Source organism: Heterodontus francisci, chromosome 7 (assembly GCF_036365525.1).
Source record: "Heterodontus francisci isolate sHetFra1 chromosome 7, sHetFra1.hap1, whole genome shotgun sequence".
NCBI lineage: Eukaryota > Metazoa > Chordata > Chondrichthyes > Heterodontiformes > Heterodontidae > Heterodontus > Heterodontus francisci.
In genome coordinates this window covers 127,410,913-127,437,621 of record NC_090377.1, presented here as the reverse complement: position 1 = coordinate 127,437,621, position 26,709 = coordinate 127,410,913, and the positions used below count along the sequence as shown (strand labels likewise).

Below are 26,709 nucleotides of genomic sequence, written 5' to 3'. Positions count from 1 at the left end.
ATTGAATGACTTTACCACCTTCAGTGCTTCTTGGTGATTGTTGTTTTACATATCTTAATTTCTATACATTGCATGATCATATTGTCAGATTTATACTTCCTCTGCCCCAGCGAGAACTGTATCACTTAACCATTTTGTTTCCCATTTCAAACAGGCTGCAAGGGCCACAACGAATGTAGAACAGATGGTCCCAGCCATAGAGCGCTTGCTGAAGCCAGAGAGGAAAGACATCATTATGATCCACCTCAAGATTCAATAAAGCAATTGGTGAGCAAGCATCCAAAAGATTAACAGAAAAAAGTGCTCCACTTCCCCTCAGTTTGCTTATATTTAATGCTATGCCTTCCCTTTATGCTTTTGACTGTTGAATGCCTTTTTCCATAGGTAGAGAGAGCACAATGGTTTTAGTTGAATAGCCTCTTGGTGTCCTTTGTAAGTCAGCGTCTTATAAAGCCTGTTGGACTGCTGACAGCTCAGGGATGACTGTCTAGTTTGGAGGCTAAGATCTTGGCCAGTAATTGAGAAGATATAGATCTTCATCACGAACACTGAGCATGATTGTGGCTACCTCACACTGTCCGGGACACTCTTTGTCTCCAACATGTATATAGGAGTTTCAATAATAGAGGAATGAGCTGTCAGAGGTAGGGCCTTGTAGAACTCAGTTTTCAGGCTCTGAGACTTTCAGCAATTCAAGGCTTTTTTTACTGCGATAGGACACAGGCACTGGAGTAGGCCCTTCAACCCCTCAAGCCAGTGATGCTATTTAATTAGACCATGGCTGATCTGTACTTGAATTCCACTTACCTGCCTTTGTTCCATATCCCTTTGAAGCCTCCCCAACAAAAACCTTTCAATCACAATCTTGAAAATTTCACTTGAGCCAGCATCCACAGCCATTTGTAGGACCAAGTTTCTGGTTCTGAATTCCCCCATGAGAGGAAATACTCTGTTGAATCCCAATCATTTAAAATATATCAATTTGATCAGCTCGCAACCTTCTAAACTCAAGGGGATACAAACCAAGTTTATGCAACTTGATCTTATAATTTAACCCTTTAGTTCATTCTTGAGGAAGATGCAAGAAATCTCCCAGAATTCGAGACCCAAGGGATTAAGGAGAATGAGGAATTGAAGGAAATTAGTATTAGTAAGAAGATTGCATTCGAGAAATTAATGGGACTGAAGGTTGATAAGTCCCCAGGACCTGATGGTCTACATTCAAGAGTGTTGAAAGAGGCAGCTATGGAGATAGTGGATGCATTGGTGATCATCATCCAAATTTTTATAGATTCTGGAGCGGTTCCTGCAGATTGGAAGGTAGAAAATGTCACCCCACTATTTAAGAAGGGAGGGAGTGAGAAAACAGGGAATTACAGACCTGTTAGCCTTACATCAGTCGTTGGGAAAATACTAGAATCTATTCTAAAGGATGTGATAAATGGACACTTGGATAATAATGATCTGATTGGGCATAGTCAACATGGACGAAGGTGGAACTCCATGATAGTCAACCTTCTGGGAAGAAGATGACACCAATGAGCATAGGAGCAGGAGTAGGCCATTCAGCCCATCAAGCCTGCCCTGCTATTCAATACGATCATGGATGATCATTGCCTACTCACATGATCTGTCTATGTTCCTTTGTAACTTCCTGCTGCCATCTACATAACTTACTATGCTTTCTAACTTAGATTCACAATTCTATTCCTTTATTCAAGTATGTACATATGTAGTGAAAATCTGACACCAAAGTACAGATCTCTGGGAACATCTCTTGTCACATCCGGCCAATGAGAGAATAAATCCTTTACTGCTGTACTCTTAACTCCTACCTCCCAACCAATTTTCAATTTATGTCCGAAGTTTATGTCCAATTCTCTATGTTCTTATATTTGTTAATAATCTCTTGTGTGGAGACTTATCAAGTATCTCCTGGAAGTTCATATAGACAACATCCATAGAAACCTGTGCACCATGCTCGTGACTTCTTCAAAGAATTCAACTAGATTCATCAGACGTGACCTGCCCTTCACATATCCATGCTGACTCTCTGTGATACTTGTCCAAGTAATCAGTCACTCTGTCTCTGATGATAGCTTCCAGTAATTTCCTCACAATTGATGTTTTCATGTCTATAGTTGCCTGGCTTCTCTCTTGCTCACTTATAATAAGTAATAACATGATATTTGTAATTTTCCAATCCAAAGGCATGATTCCTGAATCTAGAGAGGTTTGGAAAATAATGACTAACACATCTGCAATTTACTCACCAATTTATTTTAATACCCTGGGTGAAAACCATCAGGTCCTGGGGATTTGTCTATATCAAATCCATTACTTTTCCATTACCATTTTTTGCTCATATTAAATTCATTCACTAAGTTCTTTCCCTGAGCTTATTTTTTTTAGCTCTTTTGTACTGGTGTTATTTGCCATTTTCCTCTTCACTGTACAGTGAAAACAATGCAGATTATTAATTTTTTCAAGTCTGGCATTTCCTTATTATCCATAATAGTCTCACGACTTCCATCTTTAATGGGTCCCTATTCCTCTTTACCACTTTTTTTCTCTTTTTATATTTTAAAATTTGCTGTTCACTGACTGAGGCAGAGTCATAGAGTCATTTACGGCACAGAAGGAAGCCATTTGGCCCATCGAGTCCATGCAAGCTCTTTGCAGAGCTACCCAGTCAGTCCCACTCCTCTGCTTGATCTTCATAGTCCTGCAAGTCTATTTCCTTCAAGTGACCATCCAATTTCCTTTTGAAGTCTTTGATTCTCTATGTTTCCAACACCCTTGTGGGCAAAGAGTTCCAGGTCATTACCACCCGCTACATAAAAAAGTTCTTCCTCACATTCCCCCTGCATCTTGACAAAAACCTTCAATTTGCATCCCCTAGTGCTTGTCCCAATAGTAAATGAGAACAGTTTTCCTTGTCTAACTTATCTAAGCCTGTCATAATCTTGTACACTTCTATTAATCTCCCCTCAATTTCCTTTTTTCTGAAGCGAACAACCCCAGCTTTTCCAACCTCATCTGGTAATTGTAATTCCCCATCCCTGGAACCATTCTGGTAAATCTCCTCTGCGCTCTCTCAAGGACCCTCATTTCCTTCCTAAAGTCTGGTGACCAGAACTGGAGCAATTCTCCAGTTGAGAACTAACCAGAGCATAATAAAGATTCAGCATAACTTCCCTGCTTTTGTACTCAATGCCTCTATTTATGAAACCCAAGAGCACGTACTCTTTACTCACCATTCTCTCAGAATGTCCTGCCACCTTCAAAGATTGATGCACATGTATCTCCAGGTGTCTCTGGCGCTGCACACTCTTTACTACTGTGCCATTAAGTATATGTTGCCTCTCCCTATTCCTTCTGCCAAAATGCATCACCTCACACTTGTCAGTATTAAATTTCACCTGCCACCTGTCTGCCCATTCTGCTAGCCTATCTATGTCCTGTTACAGGCAGTTCATATCATTCTCACTGCCACACCTCCAAGTTTGGTGCTATCGGCAAATTTTGAAATTTTGGAAGTGGCTTATAATGTCGCCAAAAAAAGTGGTTAGCCCGAGAATTGGAAGAAATTTAGAATCCAGCAAAGGAGGACCAAGAAACTGATGAAGAAAGGGAAAAGAGAATATGAATGCAAGCTAGCGAGAAATATAAAGGCGGACTGTAAAAGCTTCTTTAGGTATGTGAAAAAGATTAGCAAGGACGAATGTGCGTCCATTACAGACAAGACAGGAAAATATGTGGTGGAGAATGGGGAAATAGCGGAGAGACTAAACAATTACTTTGTGTCTGTCTTCACAGAGGAAGATACAGAAAATGTCCCAGAAACATTAGGGAACCAAGGGACCTGTGAAAATGACAAACTAAGAAATTAGTATTAATAAAGAGGCAGTACTCAAAAAAATTAACTGGATAGAAAGTTGATAAATCCCCTAGATCAGATGAGCTACATTCCAGAGTATTGAAGGAGGTGGCTATAGAGATAGTGGGTGCATTGGTGGTTATCTTTCAAAATTCTATAGATTCTAAAGGGTTCCTGAAGACTGGAAAGGAGCAAATGTAACCCCACCATTTAAGAAGGGAGGGAGAGAGAAAACGGGGAAGTACAGACCTGTTAGTTTGATGTCAGTACTAGGTAAATGTAAGAATCTATTGTCAAGGATGTGATGATGGGACATTTGGAAAATAATGATATGATAGGGCAGAATCAACATGGATTTGTGAAAGGGAAATTATGTTTGACAAACCTGTTGGAGCTTTTTGAGGATGTTACTTGTAGGATAGATAAAGGAGAACCAATGGATGTGGTGTATTTGGAGTTTCAGAAGGCTTTTGATAAGGTCCCACACAGGAGGTTAGTAAGCAAAATTAGAGCACATGGGATTGGAGGTAATATACTGCTATGGTTTGAGAATTGGTTAACAGACAGAAAGCAGACAGTAGGAATAAAAGGGTCATTCTCTGGATGTCAGGTTGTTACTAATGGGATCCCACAAGGATTAGTGCTGGGGCCACAGCTGTTCACAATCTATAGAATTGATTTGGATATAGGAACCAAATGTAATATTTCCAAATTTGCTGATGACACAAAACTTGGTGGGAATGTAACTTGTGAGGAGCATGCAAGGAGGCTTCAAGGGTACTTAGACAGGCTAAGTGAATGGGCAAGAATATGGCAGATGGGATATAATGGGAATAAGTGCGAGTTGATTCACTTGGGCAGAAAAAAACAGAAAGGCAGTGTATTTCTTAAATGGTGAGAGGTTGGGAAGTGTTAATGTCCAGAGGGACCTGGGTGTCCTTGTTCATGAGTCACTAAAAGCTAGTATGCAGGTGCAACAAGCAATTAGGAAGGCAGATGGTACGTTGACCTTCATTACAAGGGAATTTGAGTACAGGAGTAAAGATGTCTGGCTACAATTGTTCAGAACTTTGGTGAGATCGCACCTGGAGTATTGTGTACAGTTTTGGTCTCCTTATCTATGGAAGGATATCCTTGCCATAGTGGGAATACAGCAGAGTAATCCTTGAGATGGCGGGATTGAGGAGAGATTTCAGAAACTGGGCCTGTATTTTCTAGAGTTTCAAAGAATGAGAGGTGGTCTCATTGAAACTTACAAAATTCTTACAGGGTGTTGCAGGGTTGATGTGGATAGGATGTTTCTTCTGACTGGTGAGTCTAGAACCAGGGGATACAGTCTCAGAATAAGGGGCAGTTCATTTAAGACTGAGATGAGGAGGAATTTCTTTCCTCAGAGGGTGGTGAAACTTTGGAATTCTCTACCCCAGAGGGCTGTGGAAGCTCAATCATTGAGCATGTTCAAGATAGAAATAGATCAAGGGATATGGAGATAGTGGGGAAAATTGGCGTAGAGGTAGATCAGCCATGATCTGTTTGAATGGCGGAGTAGGCTCGATGGGCTGAATGGCCTACTCCTGCTTCTATTTGCTGTGTTCCTATGATTTTACTCTGTATTCCAAGATCCAAGTCATTTATATATCGCAAAAAAAGTAGTAGTCCCAGCACTGACTCTTGGGGAACACCACTGTCTACAATCCTCCAGTCTGAACCATTTACTGCGACTCACTGTTTTCTGTCCTTAAGCGAATGTTTTTATCCAATTGGACACTGACCCCCTATTGCATGAGCCTCAATTTTGTTAACCAGCCTTTTTGTGGCACCTGAACAAATGCGCTGTTAAAATCCATACAAACAACATCCACCATATTCCCTTATTGTTGTGTGACTTTGCAATGTGCATGGAGAATTGGGGGAGGTAAATGTTAGTTGATATGTTGCATATCAACTAACTAAGTGCCCTGGCACTTAGAGGAATGGAGCAAGCTATTGTAATTTGCAAATCCCTGTTTTTTTTTGTCTCAGTGGTGTAGAAATTGGTCACAAAATGGGCACTATGAAGGCCAATTTCAGGGAACAGCTTCCTGTGCTTAAAACTGGCATTAGGCTCCTTACATACTCCTGTTGCAGGACCCCTGCACTAAGTTGTTGAACGATGAGCAGAGCAGATAATTTTTTTTTGTAAAAATCTGCAGGCTAGGTTACTGAGTTCAGTTTTACAACTTACGTGGTTGGATTTGAATTCACAATTCTGGGTTGTTGCTCCAGCACCAGTATACTACCATACATGAATAGTTAAGACTGTGACACTTTGGGCAAAGTAAATTGGGGCTTTACTCTGCATCTGTTTCCGCTATATCTGACCTAAAATTGCTTGAAACTGGTGCTGAGTTCCTGAAGTGGAAAGTGTTCCTGCACTAAAATCCCTCACCTTGATAAATACAAAAAAATGAAGTTAGGATGCTAGGACCACTAATGAGAAAAAAAGGAAGACTTGCATTTATATAATGCTTTTCACAACCTCAGAATACTGCAAAGCACTATACATGCAATGAAAGTAGAATTATGATACTCTACTGCTTTTTGAAGCCTGAAGAAGATTCTATGGATGCACATGATAAATTCAGTAACTAAAGTAATTAATACAAAGGTATTCTGTTTGTTGATCTGGATGCTGTCAGAAATTCATTGAGCTATCAAAGCTAAAAGTATAATGGGTAATTGGGAATTTGAGAAAAAGAATATAAAAGTATTTCTGGAACAGGCAAGGAAATGGAAGAAGAATAGATAGCTCTATTTGAATAGCAGCATAGCCACGATTGACCGATTGCCCCAACACCCCTCACTGCCCACGCTGTAATTTCAGTGTTCTTCAAATGAGATGGTTACCCATTACTCTCAAACCATCCTTAATTCATCCAATGGGGAATAAATGCGAGCAATGTTGATAAGTTTTTATTTTTCCTCCCCTTGCCTTCTTTCTCTCAAAGCACCTGCCTCAGGTAGTCTGAGATATAGAAATCTGATTAATACATTAACTCATTGCATCAATGTTTTAATTCAGAACTGTACCTTTTATTATTTTGCCAGGATTGTCAAATCTATTCATGCATCTCCTTGGTCTCAATAAAGTCTGTTCAGTTCTTTCAGTCCTTCTATGCACTCACTCACTTTCTTTTATATTAGTAGTTCCCCTCTCAAACAGACAATTTGGTACACATTGTAGTGATAAATGTTGTGGCATTTGTCAACCTCCAAACTCCATTTTTTTCAATATTCTTTTGGCTGACCTCAAGAACTCAATCATCTGTAAAGTTTTAACTCACTCAGAATTCCAGCAACTGTATTCCATCTGCATAAAGTCCTGCTCACCTGTCATCCAGTCTTTGCTGACTTCAATTGGCACCCTATCCCTTAGTTTATCAACTTTAACATTTTCGTCCTTATATTCAAATCTCTGCATGGTCTGTCTATACATCTACACTCCAACCTCATCCAATCATATCTTCAATTTTGCAAGCTCCGCTCCTCCAATTCTGTCTTTGAGGCATTCTACGGCTCCCATCCGAGACACATGCCTTGGAGACATGGACAACAAACAAAAAGACTGTTGGTAAGCTGAATGCATTCGAGATGTGGTCATATAGGAGGATGTTCTGCATATCCTACACAGACAGAAAGATTAATGAGGAAGTGCTGGAAATGGCTGGAGAAAAGAGGAAATGGGTGCCTAGCATCCAAGAGAGAAAGATGCAATATTTTGGTCACGTTATTTGAGTAGAAGGCAGACAGAGACGACTATTGAAAGGAAAAATCAATGGAAAGTGTAGGAGAGGGAATCAACAAAGAAAATGGATGATTAATATAATGGTCTGGATGCAGTTGATCTATGCAGAATGTGTAAGGGCAGCACAGGACAGACAGAGGTGAAGATCCATGGCAGTCAACCTTCTGGGAAGAAAATGACATTAATGAACAAATGAACGAACAGCTTCCAGCACCCTATCTTGGTGACAGGGCCTTCAGTCACCTCAATGTAACTTTTTGGTAGAGTCTTGCTAAATCCCAATGCTTTGATACACCCTCCCCAGCTTTAATTGCAGCATTGACCGCCCCTCAAGTTTTCTCCTACTCCTACTTGGATCTGATGTCAAATTGTGAAGTGCCTTGAAATGTTTTGCTACTTTGAATGCACTATATAAATACAAGTGGTTGGTATCAGAGAGGCCAGGTCAGGTTGCGAATGACTGACTTTTTACTGTCTTTTTTGTAACTGTCTTTCCATGTCAAATCAAGCATCCAATTAAAGCACCTGCACAGAATACCTTCTTGCTTCATCAGATCCTATGAAAACTATGGTTAACAATATATATGGCGGCTCAGCTATGATGACTATCACCGATTTTAATTTTTCCGGTCTTGTCCAGATTTAATCTTAAACTCATATCGTATCACTTCAATGCACTACCATATTGACTTATTAGCTTACATTTTATGGTCTGGGTTCAGATAACACCTAGATGGATAGAAACAGGTTTTACACTGGTGTTGTTTGTACCCAAGTTACTATTGAACATGGAGCTAGGGCCCAACGGAGGGGAATTGGTCAGAGATCAGGGTCTTGGCCAGGATTGTGGAGATTGGTGTTGGGGTTTGTGGGGTTTGGTATCAGCGATTGCAGGGGTCGGGGCCAGGGATTGTGGATGTCCATGGATTAGGCTGAGAGAGGCAGAAATGGTAGGGGAGAGGTCAGGAGTGACAATCAGTTCTTTACTGTGTGGTTAGGAGGAGCATTTCTGCTCCTCTTGATTCCATATTAGGTATGTTACTTACCTTGCAGGTGATCATAGCGCTGATTTCCCTCAGTGTAGCACATCATGGAGCTCACTTCTTCAGGGCAGTATTGGAGTGGGGACATTATACAGATGGTATATGCCTATGCAAAATGCCTAATCTTCTTCTTCTTTTGGGCCTCCTTATCTCGAGAGACAATGGATACGCGCCTGGAGGTGGTCAGTGGTTTGTGAAGCAGCGCCTGGAGTGGCTATACAGGCCAATTCTGGAGTGACAGGCTCTTCCACAGGTGCTGCAGAGAAATTTGTTTGTTGGGGCTGTTACACAGTTGGCTCTCCCCTTGCGCCTCTGTCTTTTTTCCTGCCAACTACTAAGTCTCTTCGACTTGCCACAATTTAGCCCTGTCTTTATGGCTGCCCGCCAGCTCTGGCGAATGCTGGCAACTGACTCCCACGACTTGTGATCAATGTCACTAATACCTGCTTCACATATGGGTAAAGGACCCCTCTTGTTTGTCCTGTCCAATATGGAGAGCAGCGCAGTTCCGGTTGGAAATGTGCACATGGTTCTTGCCTACCATATTGGGGCCATAGTTGACCAGGTAGCATCTGAAACATTTCCAGGCATACAACTTGCACAGCAGCATACCAGGGAACATTGTGCATGATGTCCCTGACCCCAAATTAACATTTAAATAAAGCAGCAGCCTGTTTGAGGCAAGGCTGTTCCTGTATAGCTCACCTGCTGGAAATTGCATGAGATGCAAAATGGAGAACAGATGGAGATAGGGATTGAATCTTACAGGAGAGTAAAATGTAGTTTTAGAACTTGAGCAATAATTTTCTTGTGATGGCAAAGTTATTGATCATATACATACCAAGCTGAAAAACCATCTGTTAATGTGTTGGAGAAGTGCAATAGATCTCTATTCACTTCTGATCATTACCCAGTTTAGAGTCAGAGCTTGGTGGACCTAATTGAAAAAATCCAGGCTATTTAATTCATCTGTTTGTGTCTTTTAAGTGGTTCAGTGTATTAATTATGAATTGAGCTGCAGGGAAGCAAATACACATCCGTGGGTTACAAATCAACGCTATGACAACTTTTTAAAATGTCTTTCTCAAGAGGCCTTTGTAGGGATTGAATCTTACAGGAGAGTAAAATGTAGTTTTAGAACTTGAGCAATAATTTTCTTGTGACGGCAAAGTTATTGATCATATACATACCAAGCTGAAAAACCGTCTGTTAAATGAATTGTAGAATAATATCTTTATAGTGAATAGCATTTTTATTTAATATTTCTTGAATGGAACCAAAATAAAGCCTAATTTGATAGCCTTTTGGAATGTCCAGATGAGGAGATTTTCAATTTTTGGTCTAAAATGGGCATGAATTTGGCAGTATGCCTGTTGTGCCTGCCTGCTCAAGACTACAGGTAGGAAAATGGTTTGGGCCTTATTTGAATTTTACTGCCAAGCTGTGGGCACCAATCGAGTATTCCACTGCAGCTCTGTGATTTCAGAAGGCGCTAAATTGGTAGCAATTTCTATAGAGGCAATCAGCATGTAGGGATTGTTGAGGTAGGGGAGCAGATCCTAAAATGAGATTGGACTCTCAGTGGGAAGATTTTTGTGGGACTGAGAGGTTCACACATGTTCTTTTGACCCCACAAAGATCTCAAAATCAGAAACGTTTCTGAATGGCCTCCACTGGTCCCTTTAAAAACGACTGGTTAAGCCACTCAATGCCCTGTACAACAGGTGCGATCTACCATGCATAGTATATGATCCATCCATTTCCGTATTTGCAATCAGAATTCTACAACCAATGTAGGACGCTAACTTTCATATTTAAACAGCCTCCTGCTATGTAGTGGGGAATGATGGGTGTCCATTTAAAGACTGACCTGAAAATTGAATCTGGGGCCAAATGGTTGTCCAAGAGCATTCCAGATTTTCCACTGTCGGCTGCTCGTTTTGCTGGTGAGAAACCAGTGAAATTCCTTCTCTTTATCTCTACACACCTTGTGAAGTTGTCTTGTCAGTTTGCTGACTGCTTTTAACAGTTCTACATTGATGCTATGAATCCCTAGAGACTTGCAATTCTTGAACTTCTGTTTGGTCATCATGGCAGCTTCCAACTTGGTTCAGAATAATCAATACCCAAGATATTCTCGATTTCTAGTTCATTAAATGCAGCCAGTGTTAGTGGGTTGCAATTCAGCAATGAGTTGAATAACTTTATTCACCTTTGCCTGCACTTATCAGCATTAACAATCAGTACACTATCCTGTCCTTGAAGAGGGAGGTAATCTTGCCACTTTATAAATCATTGGTATGACCACACTTCGAATTCCATGTACAGTTCCAGTTGCCACAGTGTGAAAGAATATTGCAGCTATTGAAAGGGTCTGGAAGAGAGTAGCCAAAATGATAAAGAGGATAGAGGAATTGGATTATGAGAATTGGGCATGTTCTCAGAGAAGATTAAGAGGTGATATGATTGCTGTTTTAAAGATTCTAAAGGGACTAAGTGAGACCATGAGCAACTATTTCACCTTGTTCATAGCAGTCAAATCAGAGGACATGGCCTGCACTTGAAAGGGGCTAAAATCAAAAATCGAATCTGTGGAACTAGTATTGGAGTGAGCGAGTGATCAATCAGATTCCCTAAGGAGATGTGGAAGCAGTTATTGATTCATTCAAATGTAAATCAGATTGATTTCTTTCAGAACATAACATTTTGGCATACAGTTAATATGTAGTTTAAGACATGACATGCAAGTGTAGCATGCTTGGGAGGAAAACGTGACTTTGGACCAATGGTTCCCAAAACACTCTACCGCTGGGGTTTTTCTCGTGCCACTTTTGGGTCTATTGTAGACGAATTGATAGTGATTGATTTGTATGATTATTCAACATCAATGACAATTTACATTTATATAATGCAACCCAAGGTGCTTTATAAATGTTATCAAACAAAATCTGACATTGAGCCAAATAAGGAGATATTCGGTCAGATGACCGAAAGCTTGGTCAAAGAGGTAGGTTTTAAGGAGGATTTTAAAAGATGAAAGAGGGTTAGTGAGAAGGAGAAATTTAAGGAGAGAATTCTAAAGTTTAGGGACTTGGCTGCTAAAGGCACGGCTGCCTGTGGATTAGTGAGTAAAATCAAGAGCGCTCAAGAGACGAGAATTAGCGGAGTGCAGAGATCTTGGAGGGCTGTAAGGCTGAAGGAGATCACAGAGGTGGGAAGGGCTGAGGCCATGGAGTTATAGTGATAGGGGGCTTAAAAGTGGATAAATCCCCAGGCCCAGATGAGATGTATCCCAGGCTGTTATGCGAGGCAAGGGAGGAGATAGCAGGGGCTGTGACACAAATTTTCAAATCCTCAATGGCCACAGGAGAGGTACCAGAGGACTGGAGGTCAGCAAATGCGGTACCATTATTCAAGAAGGGTAGTAGAGATAAACCAGGTAATTACAGGCCAGTAGGTCTAACATCAGTGGTAGGGAAACGATTGGAAAAAATTCTGAGGGACAGGAAAGGCAGGCATTAATCAATGATGGTCAGCATGACTTTGTCTGAGGGAGATCATGTCTAACAAATTTGATTGAATTTTTCGAGGAGGTGACGAAATGTGTAGATGAGGATAAAGCAGTTGAAGTAGTCTACATGGACTTCAGTAAGGAGTTTGATAAGGTCCCGCATGGGAGATTGGTCAAGAAGGTAAGAGCCCATGGGATCCAGGGAAATTTGGCACATTGGATCCAAAATTGGCTCAGTGGCAGGAGACAGAGTGTGATGGTTGAGGGTTGTTTTTGCAATTGGAAGCCTGTGACCAGTGGTGTACCGAAGGGATCAGTGCTGGGACTCTTGCTCTTTGTAGTGTACATTAATGATTTAGACGTGAATACAGGAGGTATGATCAGTAAGTTCACAGATGACACGAAAATTGGTGGTGTCGTAAATAGTGAGGAGGATAGCCTTAGATTACAGGACAATATAGATGGGCTGGTAAGATGGGCAGAGCAGTGGCAAATGGAATTTAATCCTGAGAAGTGTGAGGTGATGCATTTTGGGAGGACTGAAAAGGCAAGGGAATATACAATGGATGGTAGGACCTAGGAAGTACAGAGGGTCAGAGGGACCTTGGTGTACTTGTCCATAGGTCACTGAAGGCATCAGCACCAGTAGATAAAGGTGATTAAGAAGGCATTTGAGATACTTGCCTTTATTAGTGGAGGCATAGAATATAAGAACAGGGAGGTTATGATGAAGCTGTATAAAACACTGGTTAGGCCACAGCTGGAGTACTGTGTACTGTTCTGGCCGCCACACTATAGGAAGGATGTGATTGCACTGGAGAGGGTGCAGAGGCGATTCACCAGGATGTTGCCTGGGCTGGAGCATTTCAACTATGAAGAGAGACTGAATAGGCTAGGGTTGTTTTCCTTAGAGCAGAGAAGGCCGAGGGGGGACCTGATTGAGGTATACAAAATTATGAGGGGCGTAGATCGGAAGAAACATTTTCCCTTAGTGGAGGTGTCAATAACCAGGGGGCATAGATTTAAGGTAAGGGGCAGGAGGTTTAGAGGGGATTTAAGGATAAATGTTTTCACCCAGAGGTGGTTGGAATCTGGAACACACTGCCTGAAGGGGTGGTAGAGGCAGGAACCCTCACAACATTTAAGAAATATTTAGATGAGCACTTGAAACGCCATAGCATACAAGGCTGTGGGACCGGTGCTGGAAAATGGGATTAGAATAGATAGGTGCTTGATGGCCGGCATGATCACAGTGGGCAGAAGGGCCTGTTCCTGTGCTGTACAACTGTATGACTCTATGATTTGAAAACAAGGATGAGAATTTTAAAATTGAGGTGTTGCTTAACCTAGAGCCAATTTATGTTAGTGAGCATAGGGGAGATGGGTGAATGGGCATTGGTGTGAGTAAGGACACAGGCAGCAGAGTTTTGAATGACCTCAAGTTTGCAGAGGGTAGAGTAAAGGAGACTGGCCAGGAGTGCATTGGAATAGCGAAGTCCAGAGGTAATAAAGGCATGGATGAGGGTTTTGGCAGCAGATGAGCTGAGACAGGGCACTGCTGGGTAATGTTACCGAGGTGGGAATTGACGGTCTTCGTGATGATGCAGATATGGTCAGAAGCTCATCTCTGGGTAATGTATGACACCAAGGTTGTGAATAGTCTGGCTTAGCCTCATACAGTTGCCAGGGAGAGGGATGGCGTCAGTGGCAAGAGGCGAAGCTTGTGGCAGGGACCAAAGACAATAGGCTGAGTTTTGTCAGGCTCTTCCCTTGCGCCTCTGTCTTTTTTCCTGCCAACTGCTAAGTCTCTTCGACTCGCCACACTTTAGCCCCGCCTTTATGGCTGTCCGCCAGCTCTGGCGAACGCTGGCAACTGACTCCCATGACTTGTGATCAATGTCACAGGATTTCATGTCGCATTTGCAGACGTCTTTAAAGCGGAGACATGGACGGCCAATGGGTCTGATACCAGTGGCGAGCTCGCTGTACAATGTGTCTTTGGGGATCCTGCCATCTTTCATGCGGCTCACATGGCCAAGCCATCTCAAGCGCCGCTGACTCAGTAGTGTGTATAAGCTGCGGATGTTGGCCGCCTCGAGGACTTCTGTGTTGGAGATACGGTCCTGCCACCTGATGCCAAGTATTCTCCGGAGGCAGCGAAGATGGAATGAATTGAGACGTCGCTCTTGGCTGACACATAATCTAGTACGACACTTTAGTACAGTGCAGCATCGGAGATACAGTCTTGGAAGAGATCGTAAACCAAGATCGCTTGGCATTATTTGAAGAACGTGGAGTTTTCCTGGTATCTTTCCCAACATTCAGTGCTTCAGCATTATCACCAAAATAGATTGATTGGTCATTTTCTGTTATTGGGTCTTTGCTGTAAATAAATTGGCTACTGCATTAGCCTACATAGCAATAGTAACTGCATTTAAAGAGCAATTTGTTTGCAATTTGTCCTGTGAATCCTAAAGGTGCTGGGAAGAGAAATTCTCCTTTAAGTGAATAAAGAATGTAGAGACAGAGATAGTGTTGGTATTGATGGACATTGACGAAGCAAAATCAGTGATGAGGAATGATGAGGAGAAAAAAACAAAGCAGTCGAGAAGAAAGGGGAAGAAAATGGGAGGGGGCGGATTGTTGGTGGTGGAATAAGGGAATCACTTCATTTGGATGAAGGATGTTCAGGCTTGATGCAATGCTTCACTGCCAGCATTCACCACCACCACCCCCCCCACATTTTATCAGTGCTTGGTTCAATATGGGATTGAGTGGCTGAAGCGAGAAGATGCTGAAAATCATTTTATGGGAGATGGTCGCATTGGAAGAGTAGTTGGCCTTCCTAGCTCATTATGCTTCCTGAACCAATCCAAAACTGAACTTGACTGCAGGCCTATTTACATAAAGCAGTATATGACATTACTGGTGATACAGAACTTTCAAGTAATATTGGAAATGCAGAAGTTTTGTGAGAATTTATGTTGTATGGAAAACAATCAAATGTTGATTACAGCTAAGGGAGCTGTTGAGGTCTAGATTTTATGATTGGCGTTACTTTAATGCCATCGTTAACTCACTCAATTTCAAAGGGTTTATGCATCATTAAAATATTGCCCATGAGATAATTTAGACTAGGAGATTGCCTAAGGGAATAATAAGTAACTATTTAAGTAAAGCTTCTTTTGTGTTCTCAGTCCATGCAATAGCAAGCCCCTGCTTTATAGTGATGTGAACGGAGAGGTTGTTGGGATAAAAGTAGAATACAAAGATGACACACTTGTTAATGTGACTTTTTTCCTGCCCTAGTGAGATTATGAAAGTAACACAGATTGCTTAAAAATTTGTTTGCAACCTACACTGAGTAATTTCTGTTCATGAGAAAGATGGCGTTCACTGAACCTGGATTCTGAATTTATTTCTTACACATCTTGTGGAGCTTGAGTCACAGTTACAGTAATGCTATTTACATTTTAAAAATGCTTGGGGCCATGAACTAGAAATCTTAGTCATTATGTGTTAGGAGAACTTAGTATGCACGATAAAGTATTTCAAGTTCTGGCGCACAAAGTTGTTAGATGTGGGAAGTCATTTAGCTCCATCTTCCATAGCAGCCTATGATCCCTGCCACCTCAGGACCTTTAATGGCTCCGAGTTTCCCTTTACAATTCTACCTGGACAGCTTTTTCAGATAATTGCCATTTTGAACAAAAAAAATCTTTTCTGAATTGCGTCCTGAATGTCACTTTTGCCAGTAGCCTTAAAGTTGGGGTTTAACTTAAATTAGTACTCTGAATTTACCATCTAATTAGACTTGGTATCTATAAATTTCCATTTCATTTTTCTTCTTTCAAGGCTGAATAGTCCAAGTTTTCTAGCTTACTCTTAGTTAGTTGTCTGATGGTAGGCATCAACCTTCTGACTCTTTTCTGTGCCATTTCCAGGTCTTGAATGTTTCCTTTGTGTCATTATGACCAAAAATGAATGCATTGCTCTGGTGTGATCTGACCAGAGCACTGTGTAGTTTCAGCATGATGACGGGAGGCTTGCAAGTGCATATTTTCTTCATAGTTGTGCCTGGGAAATGCTCCATTTGAATCAGAAGGTAAATTCAGAGTTCTAATTTAAGTTAAATCCCAACTGTAAACCAAGAGGACACTGGAAAAAGTCACATTCAGGACACAAATCAGAAAGCATTTTCTTTTGTTCAAAATGGCAAATAGCTGAAAAATGTGTCCGGGTAGAATTGTAGAGGAAAACTCAGAGCCATTAAAGGTCCTGAGGTGGGAGGGATCGTAGGCTGCTATATTTGCATTACCTTTCATGGTGAAAACTTCAGTGGTTTCTAGGACCTCCGCAGGTATATAACTTACTCCACTAATGGGAAAAAAGTCATCTGGTGTGCAGTTCTATGATCATCTATCTTTGAGGTCTGCTTGGTGCTATTTACAATTTATTTTTATTTTAGGGTGAAATCTAGCTTTTAGGGTATATGCTGTAGCTATTGCAGCTTTCCCTATAATGTTTAAAGATGGTGCCTATTGAGTCTTATTTCATGAAAAAAATTTGGAAGTGAAGCTTACTCACTTTCCTCATACTCTTTTCTGGGATTCAACTTAGTAATTCATAAACTTCCTGTCACCTCCGTTTTGATTCACTACATTTTTGTGAGCTGAAATTACTTAAGCACAAAACTACACTCTTGTGCTAAGGGGAGTTAATCAACTTTCTGCACCAGTAGTTAACTGAATATTCTTAATTTGGCATGAGTACCAGGTTATCCTTTGATCTTGCCTTAAGTCCCCTTGTGAGACGGTTTCGGAGTTTTACCTACAGCAGGAAATTATTTAAGTTTTTTTTGTTCTCCACCTAATGTAACAACAGTAGAGCGCAGATTAAATTTTGTGGTAACAAAGGAGGCTGTTCTTGCACTGACAGAATTAGGCCAGCTTGAGAAGTTAGACAGTTGATTATTTTACCTGAGGCATGTTATTCTCGGGTCTGGTGTTTGCATACAAAAATAAATTGTTGAATGAATTTTGAACTGTTGCCACCTTGTAAGTGAGAAATCTTTTATTAATATCAAAGGTCATTCCAGTAGTCTGTTGCTATATCCTTGGCTAATCTCTGGAAATGCACTCTTATCAGCATCTACATGGCAACTTTTATGAGCAGTGCTTGTATTTTAACCCTGATTTTTTAGGTATGATATCAAGTAAATGTAAGTTCCTTATTTTTAAAAATAAAAATAGTTTTAATTTTTGTTTGGTTAGTAAAGTAATAAAGGGACTTATCTGACAGAATGTATTTGATATGCTCAAGAACAACTTTATATAGCACCCTACACATCCTCAGATCATCTCAAAAAGATTTACTTTGGGATGAATTACTTTTGAAGTGTAGATTTTGAGATTATGTAGGCCAACGTGACAGCTAATTATCCTACAAAGGACAATGAGATAAATGATCAATTAACCTAAAAGGTATAATTTTAAAGAAGGTCCAGGAACTGGGAGACCTGGGAGTTCACATACATAAATCTTTGAAAGTGACAGGACAAATTAAGAATGCTTTTAAAGAAGGATTTGGAATACTTGACTTCATAAATAATGACGCGGAGTACAAAAGCAAGAAAGTTATGCTAAACCATTATAAATTAGGCCTCAGCTGGAGTATGGTTTTCAATTCTGGGCACCAAACTTTCAGAAGGATGTCAAGGCCTTGGAGAGGGTGCAGGGAAGATTTTCTGGAATGATACCAGGGATGAGGGACTTGAGTTATGTGGAAAGAGAAACTGAGATCGTACTCCTTAGAGCAGAGAAAGTTAAGGGCAGATTTAATATAGGTGTTTAAAATTATGAAGGGTTTTGATAGATTAAACAAGGAGAAACTGTTCATACTGGCAAGTTGGTCAATAATCAGAAGACACAAATTTGGGATAATTGGCAAAAGAGAGATGAGAAGAAATTGTTTTGCACAGTGAGCAGTTATGATCTGGAATGCACTGCCTGAAAGGGTGGAGGCTGCCGATTCAATAGTACCTTTCAAAAGGGAATTGGATATACACTTGGAGTGGAAAGATTTGCATGGCTATGAGAAAAGAGCAAGGAAGTGGGACTGTTGTGGGAGCACTTTAAGAGGCTGCAAGCGAAAGGTCATCGGAGGATGTGAAATTGTATCACACATGACCAGGGAGTTGTGGGTGTAGCCCGACAGAGTGAGATGTGTGTAGATGTGCTCCTGTAGTAGCTGTGTATATATCTGTTCTAGTTTAATTTATAATAAACACCCACATATTCTTTGGATATTACTTGCAGTCCTGTGAATCTTACTCATTCCTTTGGTATGTGAACTATTGTAATATTAAAGGGATTAATTGGATTGCTCTTTCAAAGAAAAGGAACATACGAATTAGGAACAGAAGTGGGCCATTCAGCCCCTCTAGCCTGCTTCACCATTCAATAAAATCATGGCTGATCTGTTTATGTCTCGAATTCCACACTCCCATCTACCCCAATAACCTTTGATTCCCTTGCCTACCAAGAATCTACCTCTGCCTTATAAATATTCAATGGCCCCTCCTCTACCCCTTCTGAGACAGAGAGTTTCAAAGTCACACAACCCTCAGAGAAAATAATTTCTCCTCATCTCTGTCCTAAAAGGGCAACCCCTAATTTTAAAACAGTGTCGCCTAGTTCTGGACTCACCCACACCACATCCACCTTGTCAGGACCGTTCAGGATCTTATATACTTGAATCAAGTTTCCCCTCACTTTCTAAACTCCAGTGAAAACAAGCCCCGTCTGTCCAACCTTTCCTCATAAGACAACCTGCTCATTCCAGGTATCAATCCAGTAAACCTCCTCTGAACCGCCTCCAACGCATTCACATCCTTCCTTAAATAAGGAGACCAAAACTGCACACAGTATTCGAGATGTGATCTCATCAATGTCCTGTATAACTGAAGCATAACATCCTTACATTTATTTTCAATTCTTCTCGTAATAAAGGATAGCATTCCATTCGCCTTTTTTATTACTTGCCCTGCCTGCATACTAACTTTTTGTGACTCATGCACTAGAACACCTAGATCCCTCTGCACCTCGGAATTCTGCAGTCGTTCTCCGTTTAAGTAATATTCTGATATTTTATTCTTCCTGCCAAAGTGAACAACTTCACATTTTCTCATATTATACTCCATCTGCAAGATTTTTGCCCACTCACACAACCTATCTATATCGGTCTGCAACCTCCTTATGTCCTCTTCACAACATACTTTCCTACCTATTTTTGTGTCATCTGCAAATTTAGCTACCATGCCATCGCCCCCCTCATCTAAGTCATCAATTAAAATTGTAAAGAGTTGAGGCCCCAGCACAGACCCCTGCGGGACTCATCACATCCTGCCAATCAGAAAAGACTCATTTATGCATACTTTCTGTTTTCTGCCAGCCAGCCAATCTTCTATCCATGCTAATATGGTACCCCCTACACCATGAGCTCCTACCTTTTATGTGGCGCCTTGTCAGATGCCTTCTGGAACTCCAAGTACAGTATGTCAACGGGCTCCACTTTATCCACGGTGCATGTTACTCTTTCAAAGAACTTCAATAAATTGGTTAAACATGATTTCCCTTTCACAAAACCATGATGACTATTCGCGATTATCTTGAGTTTTTCTAAGTGCCCAGCTATAGCCTCCTTAATGATCGATTCTAACACCTTCCCCACGAAAGTCATCAAGCTAACTGGCCTGTAGTTACCTGTTTTCTGCCTTCCCCCCTTCATGAATAGAGGGATTATATTTGCTACTTTCCAGTCTGATGGAACCTTTCCAGAATCTAGCGAAGCTTGAAAAATTAACACCAACGCATCTATCACCTCATTAGCCATCTCTTTTCAGACGCTAAGATGAAGCCCATCAGGACCCGGGGACTTGTCAGCCCACAGCTCCATCATTTTGCTCAATATGCTTCCCTGGTAATTGTAATTTCACCAAGTTCCTCTCTTCCTTCCACCTCCTGATTTACAGCTATTACTGGAATGTATTTTGTATCCTCTATAGTGAAGACAGAAGCAAAATATTTGTTCATTTCATCCGCCATTTCCTATTATCCGCTATTAACTCCCCATTCTCACTCTAGAGGACCAACAGTCACTTTGCTTACTCTTTTCCTTTTTAAATACCTGTAAAAACTCTTGCGATCCATTTTTACATTTCTAGCTAGCTTCCTCTCATACTCTAATTTCTTTCTCCTGATTAACCTTTTAGTCATTCTCTGTCATTCTTTATATTCTGACCAATCATCTGACCTGTTACTCATCTTTGTGCAATTATATGCTTTTTCGTTAACTTCTTTAGTTAACCACAGATGGTGGGTCCTCCCCTCAGAATTTTTCTTTAAAGTAGGAATTTACTTATTCTGAGTATTCTGAAATATCCCCTTAAATGTCTGCCACTGCTTCTCCATTGATCTATTTCCTAGCCTAGTAACCCAGTTCACTTCAGCTAGCTCAGCTTTCATGCAGACACAGTTGCCCTTATTTAAGTTTAAAATACTAGTCTTAGACGCTCTCTTTTCTGTTATAAACTGGATGTAAAATTCAATCATATTTTGGTTGCTGCTACCTAGAGGTGCCTTTACTCAGGTCATTAATTAATCCTGTCACATTACACAATACCAAGTCTAATATAACCTGCTCTCTGGTTGGTTCCAGAACGTGCTGCTCTATGAACTCCTCATCCAGGCTATTATTGTTAATCTGATATTTCCAATTTATATCTAGATTAAAATCACCCATGATTACTGGTGTCCTTATATCACATGCACCCAATATTTCTTCTTGGATACTTTGTCCTACATTGTGGTTACTGTTAGTGGGCCTGTAGACCACTCCCACTAGTGACTTCTTTCCCTACTACTCCTCATCTCTACCCAAACCGATTCTACATCCTGATTTCCTGATTAACAGTGCTACCCCTCCACCTTTACCTAGCTTCCTATTCTTCTTGAATGTCATATACCCCTCAATATCCATGATCTAATTCTTGTCATCCTGCAGCCATGTCTCCGTAATGGCTATCAGATCATATTTATTTACTTCAATGTGCGCTATCGGTTCGTCTACTTTGGTATGAATTCTACGTGCATTCAGATACAGAGCCTTTACTTTTGTCTTTTTGTTATATTTGTAACATCTACCATTAACTGTTGGTGTGTCCTTAGGTTTTTTCCCTCTGTCCCTTCCTGCCATTCTCTCACCTTCATTTCCCATATTACTATTCAGATCTCCTGCCTTGACTCTACTCCTTGGTTTGCTACATCTACTGGGCTTGATCCCTCACCGCCCCCCTGCTTAGTTTAAAGCCTTCTCTACTTCCCTAGTTATACAGTTTGCTCGAACGCTGGCCCTAGCATGGTTCAGGTGCAGACCGTCCCAACGGTACAGCCCCCACTTTCCCCAGTACTGGTGCCAGTGCCCCATGAACTGAAACCCACTTCTCCAACATCAGTCTTTGAGCCACATATTAAGTTCACTAATCTTATGCGTCCGCTGCCAATTGGCACGTGACTCAGGTAATAATCCACAGATTATTACCCTTGAAGGCTCTTCAATTTGGTGCCTCGCTCCTCATACTGTCTAAGCAGAACCTCTTTCCGAATCCTACCTATGTCATTGGTACTTACATGGACCACGACGACTGGATCCTCCCCCTCCCACTCCAAGTTCCTGTCCAGCCCTGAGCAGATGTCCCGAACCCTGGCACTGGGTAGGCAACACAGCCTTCTGGACGCACGCTCTCGGCTGCACAGAACAGTGTCACTCCCCCTCACTATACTATCCCCCACTACCACTACATTCCTTTTTGCTCCTCCCATTTGAATGGCTTCTTGTGCGACAGTGCCATGGCCAGTCTGCTCAGTCACCTTGCAGACCACGATTTCATCCACACAGGTTGAGAGCACCTCAAACTTATTTGACAATTGCAAAGTCTGAGGCTCCTCCAATACTGTCTGGTCAGTCCCTTTGCCTGCCTCACTCACGGTCACATCCTCCTGTCCCTCACTGCTGACCAAAACAGATGACCCTGTTCTAAGAAGTGTGACCGTCTTCTGGAACAAAATGTCAAGGTATTTCTCCCCCTCCCATATGTTTTGCACTGTTAGCAGTTTGGCTTCCAGATCAATAATCCTGATTTGGAATTCCTCTAGCTACTTACATTTTCCCCACCCCCACCTCACTTGCTTATAACCTGTAACATTTTTAATATTTGTCAGTTCCGAAGAAGGGTCACTGACCCGAAACGTTAACTCTGCTTCTCTTTCCACAGATGCTGCCAGACCTGCTGAGTGGTTCCAGCATTTCTTGTTTTTATTTCAGATTTCCAGCATCCGCAGTATTTTGCTTTTACATTTTCTGCAGACTTGTTTGTCCTGGATCGCCTTGCCATCCAAAAGCTCCCACATACCACAGCTGCAACATAACACCTGTCCTGCCATTGTTACTGTGCTATTAGTTAATTTACTTTAATCACTTTTTAAATTAACTCTCGCTGTTTTCCAATCTACCAAGCTTAACTAGTATTAGTAAATGAAACCTTACAATTTCTAAAATTACCTGAGCTTTGAAAGATAAACTATAAAACACTCACCAACCAATCATGTACCTTGGAGTCAAAGGAAGTAGACTCACCGGCTGCTGGAGGCTAAAAAAGATAGGAAAAGGAGCCCCTTTTCCCCCCTCTGTACTGAATTCCCACGTGCACCATGTTTCATGCTTCACTCTGGCAATGTCTCACTCAGGCAAATGTCTCTTCTCGCTGTGGTCAGCTAAGAACTGCTCTGCTTAATAGAGATATTTTGATGACTCACTAGCTCAGCTTCTGCTGCAATAATTAGCACCTATTGAACCTAACTACTGTCAACTGATTGGCAGATAACTGCTTCTGCTGGCTGCTGCTTGAAGGCTGCTGCCTTCAAAGCAAGGCTATTTGGCTACTCCTGCTCCTACTTCGTATGTTTGTATGTAACTAGGAGATTTTAAAGTCTGACTATTAAGCTTAAGCTTGACAAAAACTTACCAGCACTTACCATGTGCACCAAATTTCCAGCTTCACTTTGGCAATGTCTCACTCAGGCAAATGTGACCTCTCACTGCATCCCCTCCCAGTCTGAGGCATGGTGTGCTGAATGGCCGCCTATGCTGCATGATTATTTGAACTTGTTTTGGTGGTGTTGGTTGAGGGTACTGGCAGAAGTCCCTTGCTTCTTTGGGCAGTGCATTTGGTTCTTTACATCCAGCTGATCAAACGGACAGGTCTCGTTTTCATCTGAAGGATAAAATCTTAGTCAATATAGTGTTCCCTCAGTATTGCAGTGAATCATGAACCCAGGATACCCCAAAACAGTGCAGCAAGCTAGGAATGCAGACAGGACCCCAGGAGTTGTTGAATCTTTGTGGCCAGGATTTAATGAATCCCGCAGCATTCCCGATGGCAGGACTGGAAGTTGGTGTAACTTCTGCTTCCACCATTTTCCCCATATCCCATGTGATTTTATATGTAAATGAACGGTGTGGCGACGGGCGTGGGAGACACATGCGATCATGCGGAGGGGATGGCCTTTCATCGGTGGAACCCGCTGTCACTAGCTCAAGCACCATGATCGCCATGGCTATTAAGCATTCTTTGTTTCAAGCCTCAAAGAACAACAGCTTTCATGTTGTGTAACTGTATTTAGAGTTACCAAAATTAAATCTTTTACTTATTTGTAACTGTTCTTTCCTTCCTTAATTTAACATACCCAGCACCAACTCCAGTCATTTTGTTTTCACTGCAGCAAGAGTAAAGAAATTGGCAGCTAGCAGACTGTGTCCTGCTCCACAGTTCCTGCAGGTTCTCTTTCAGGCTGTCAGGGAAAGGAGGGAGGTCCTCTTCACTGCAGATGGAGTCAGAAGACCCTCCTACCTGACCAATGCGGCCTGGATAGAGTTAGCAGAGGAGGTGATGAACCGTGGGGTAACGCGCAGAACCTGAGTGCAGTGTCGCAAGCATATTAATGACTTGCTCAGATTGGCGAAGCTGTTCCATTATTTTTCTCCCTGGCTCCATCTTTTTTAAAAAGAGGGCAGACAAGACATGCAGCAGAATGCGTGAGCAGCCTTGGTGATTGTGCGCAAAGTTGGCAATTGGCATTGTTGATGTGCCCGAATGTGTCATGCAAAGGCCAGTCCTGAATGAGTGATGTCGATGCATGTTTACAATAGTTGCAATTTGTCTTTTGACATGTCATTAAATCTTCACTGTCTCCTGCAGGATAAACGCACCCACAACCACCGTAAGCATGCTAAGACAGGTGGAGGTATCCCAGACATCAAGAGTCATGACACTGGCTGAGGAGGAGGCTGCAGAAATTACGAAAGTTGAGGGAGGCAGAGAAATCGCAGATGGCAAGGCCGGATCCTCAAGGTGCAAGGATGAAGTGTCATCTTCAGTCTTGCAGCCATAACTGCGCACAAATGGAAAGTGTGTGAACTCATGTTCAGATGATGCTTAATGTGCCTCTGTTTGCATCTCCAATGCAGGAACCCGCACTTGTGTCTCTGAACACTGCGAGGCCCAAGACTGCTCCTCTGGGGAGGAAGATGAAGCCAATGCCCCAGAGGGTGCACCGTCACCTGCCTCTTTTTCCACCTCAGCCAGTGCAGATACATCTACACGGTCCACGAGCGATTCAAGATTAGAATCTGGGTCACAATCTGGTGTGCATGACACAGACAAGACCCAGCAGCTGAGAGAGCATGTGTGAGCCGGGACCACTGACAATTGGAGGACTGCTGGGAACCAGGACCCTGCTCAGCCCCATGCTCATAATGGTCCTCTGCTTGTTGCTACGTGAAGTCTGCTGGATGTGCAGAAAAGCCAGGTGGAAAATAGGTCTGAGATGCCTGGGGTCATGTGTAGCTTTGCGTATGCCATGGAGGAGACCATACAAGCCATGACATCTACCATGTCCCAGGCATATGAGCATATGACTTCCTCAGTCGAGAGTTTGGCGAGCTCCATGGCAAGTCTGGTTGAGCACTCGAGCCATATCCACTCTGACCTGCACTCCATCGCTGTAGCCGTGGAAACATGCAGCAGAGGATAAGCGAGAGGGGGGTTGAGGAACCTGGAACTCTCTATGGGTGCTCCTTCCCCTCATAGAGACAGGCAGGTGCCATTGTGCACCCAGATGGAGGACAAGCGCGTGCCACCTGCCCAGGGCCTTCCTCTCAGGACACCCCCAGAGTAAGCGACCTCTCGTCCTCCCCTCCGACATTGACAGCCTTACCTCCAGCAGGTGAGCACACGGGGGATATTCTCGCACCAGTGCTGCAGACCCCCAGTAGGAGCCGTCAAGGCCCCATTCCTCCAGAGGACGCCTGCCATGGTCATTTAAAGTAACGGGGCAGTGCACTGAGCAGATTGCCTCCACCTCAGCAGCTAATGTTGGGGTAGTACTTGGACATAGTGGTAGAAATCGGAAAAAGAAACAGTTTTGAGTATGAAGGTGGCATGGGTGCTGTAAATACTGTGCACATATTTCAGAAGTTTAAATACGTCTTTATTTACTTTAATATTTGATGCACTCTGGTAAATCATTTGCTTGGCTTCAGATGAAAAGGAAAATGTTCATTGGAGGCCCGTGGCAGGAATACACTGATGCTTGCCAAGCATTTCAGAAAGTATACAGTGTCCATTTATCATTAGAACATAGAACATAGAACGGTACAGCACAGTACAGGCCCTTTGGTCCACGATGTTGTGCCGAACATTTAACCTACTCTAAGATCAAACTAACTACCTACCCTTCATTCTACTATCATCCATGTACCTATCCAAGAGTCGCTTAAATGCCCTTAATGTATCTGCTTCTACTACCACCGCTGGCAGCGCATTCCACGCACCCATTGCTGTTTGAACCTTCAGTCTTCCATGATGGCTGTTTATCATTGCAGATTTTCACTTTTTTCACTACCAACATGCCTTACATTTGTGGTTCTGTGGTCACACTCTTACTTTTCTTGCATTGGTGTGTTTTCAGTTCCATCATAGCTCCAAGAAGATTTGATCCGCCAATCACATAAAAGTGCAGAAAAGTTGTAGCTTCCTGTGTGTGCAGGTTAATGCCTTGATGCACGACTATTTTTCCAATGCAGAAGCAGGTCTCTTTTCATGAAGTTGATAGCATACAGGCTATCAGGCACTTCTCCACTGCAGGTTCATGTGCTGCTGTCAGAAGAGCCCTTTTTAATTACAGCAATGAATAAGACCTCAGGCAGATGTGAACATATTTGGAGAATTTTTTTCCTCCAACGTTCCTTTATGAAGTGGCTTAATGTTGACTGAAACGTACAAGTCTGAGGTTCTCCCTGATGTCCCTTGCATGTCTCTCCATGGCCTTCATATCTATAATGGCATCATCGGCATTGTTGTCCTCCTACCCCC

The 26,709-nt window shown here is 42.1% G+C and overlaps 1 protein-coding gene across 2 annotated transcripts in view; it reads left to right on the top strand.

Moving 5' to 3' along the window:
• The window catches only part of LOC137372316 (sperm-associated antigen 16 protein), a 1,170,879-nt gene that overhangs the window by 147,416 nt on the left and 996,754 nt on the right, over window positions 1-26,709 (top strand). For both annotated transcript variants that reach the window (XM_068036139.1, XM_068036138.1), the window contains exon 9: window positions 155-267. In XM_068036139.1, coding sequence (XP_067892240.1) covers window positions 155-267 — 113 coding nt within the window. The remainder of the gene's footprint in view (window positions 1-154; window positions 268-26,709) is intronic.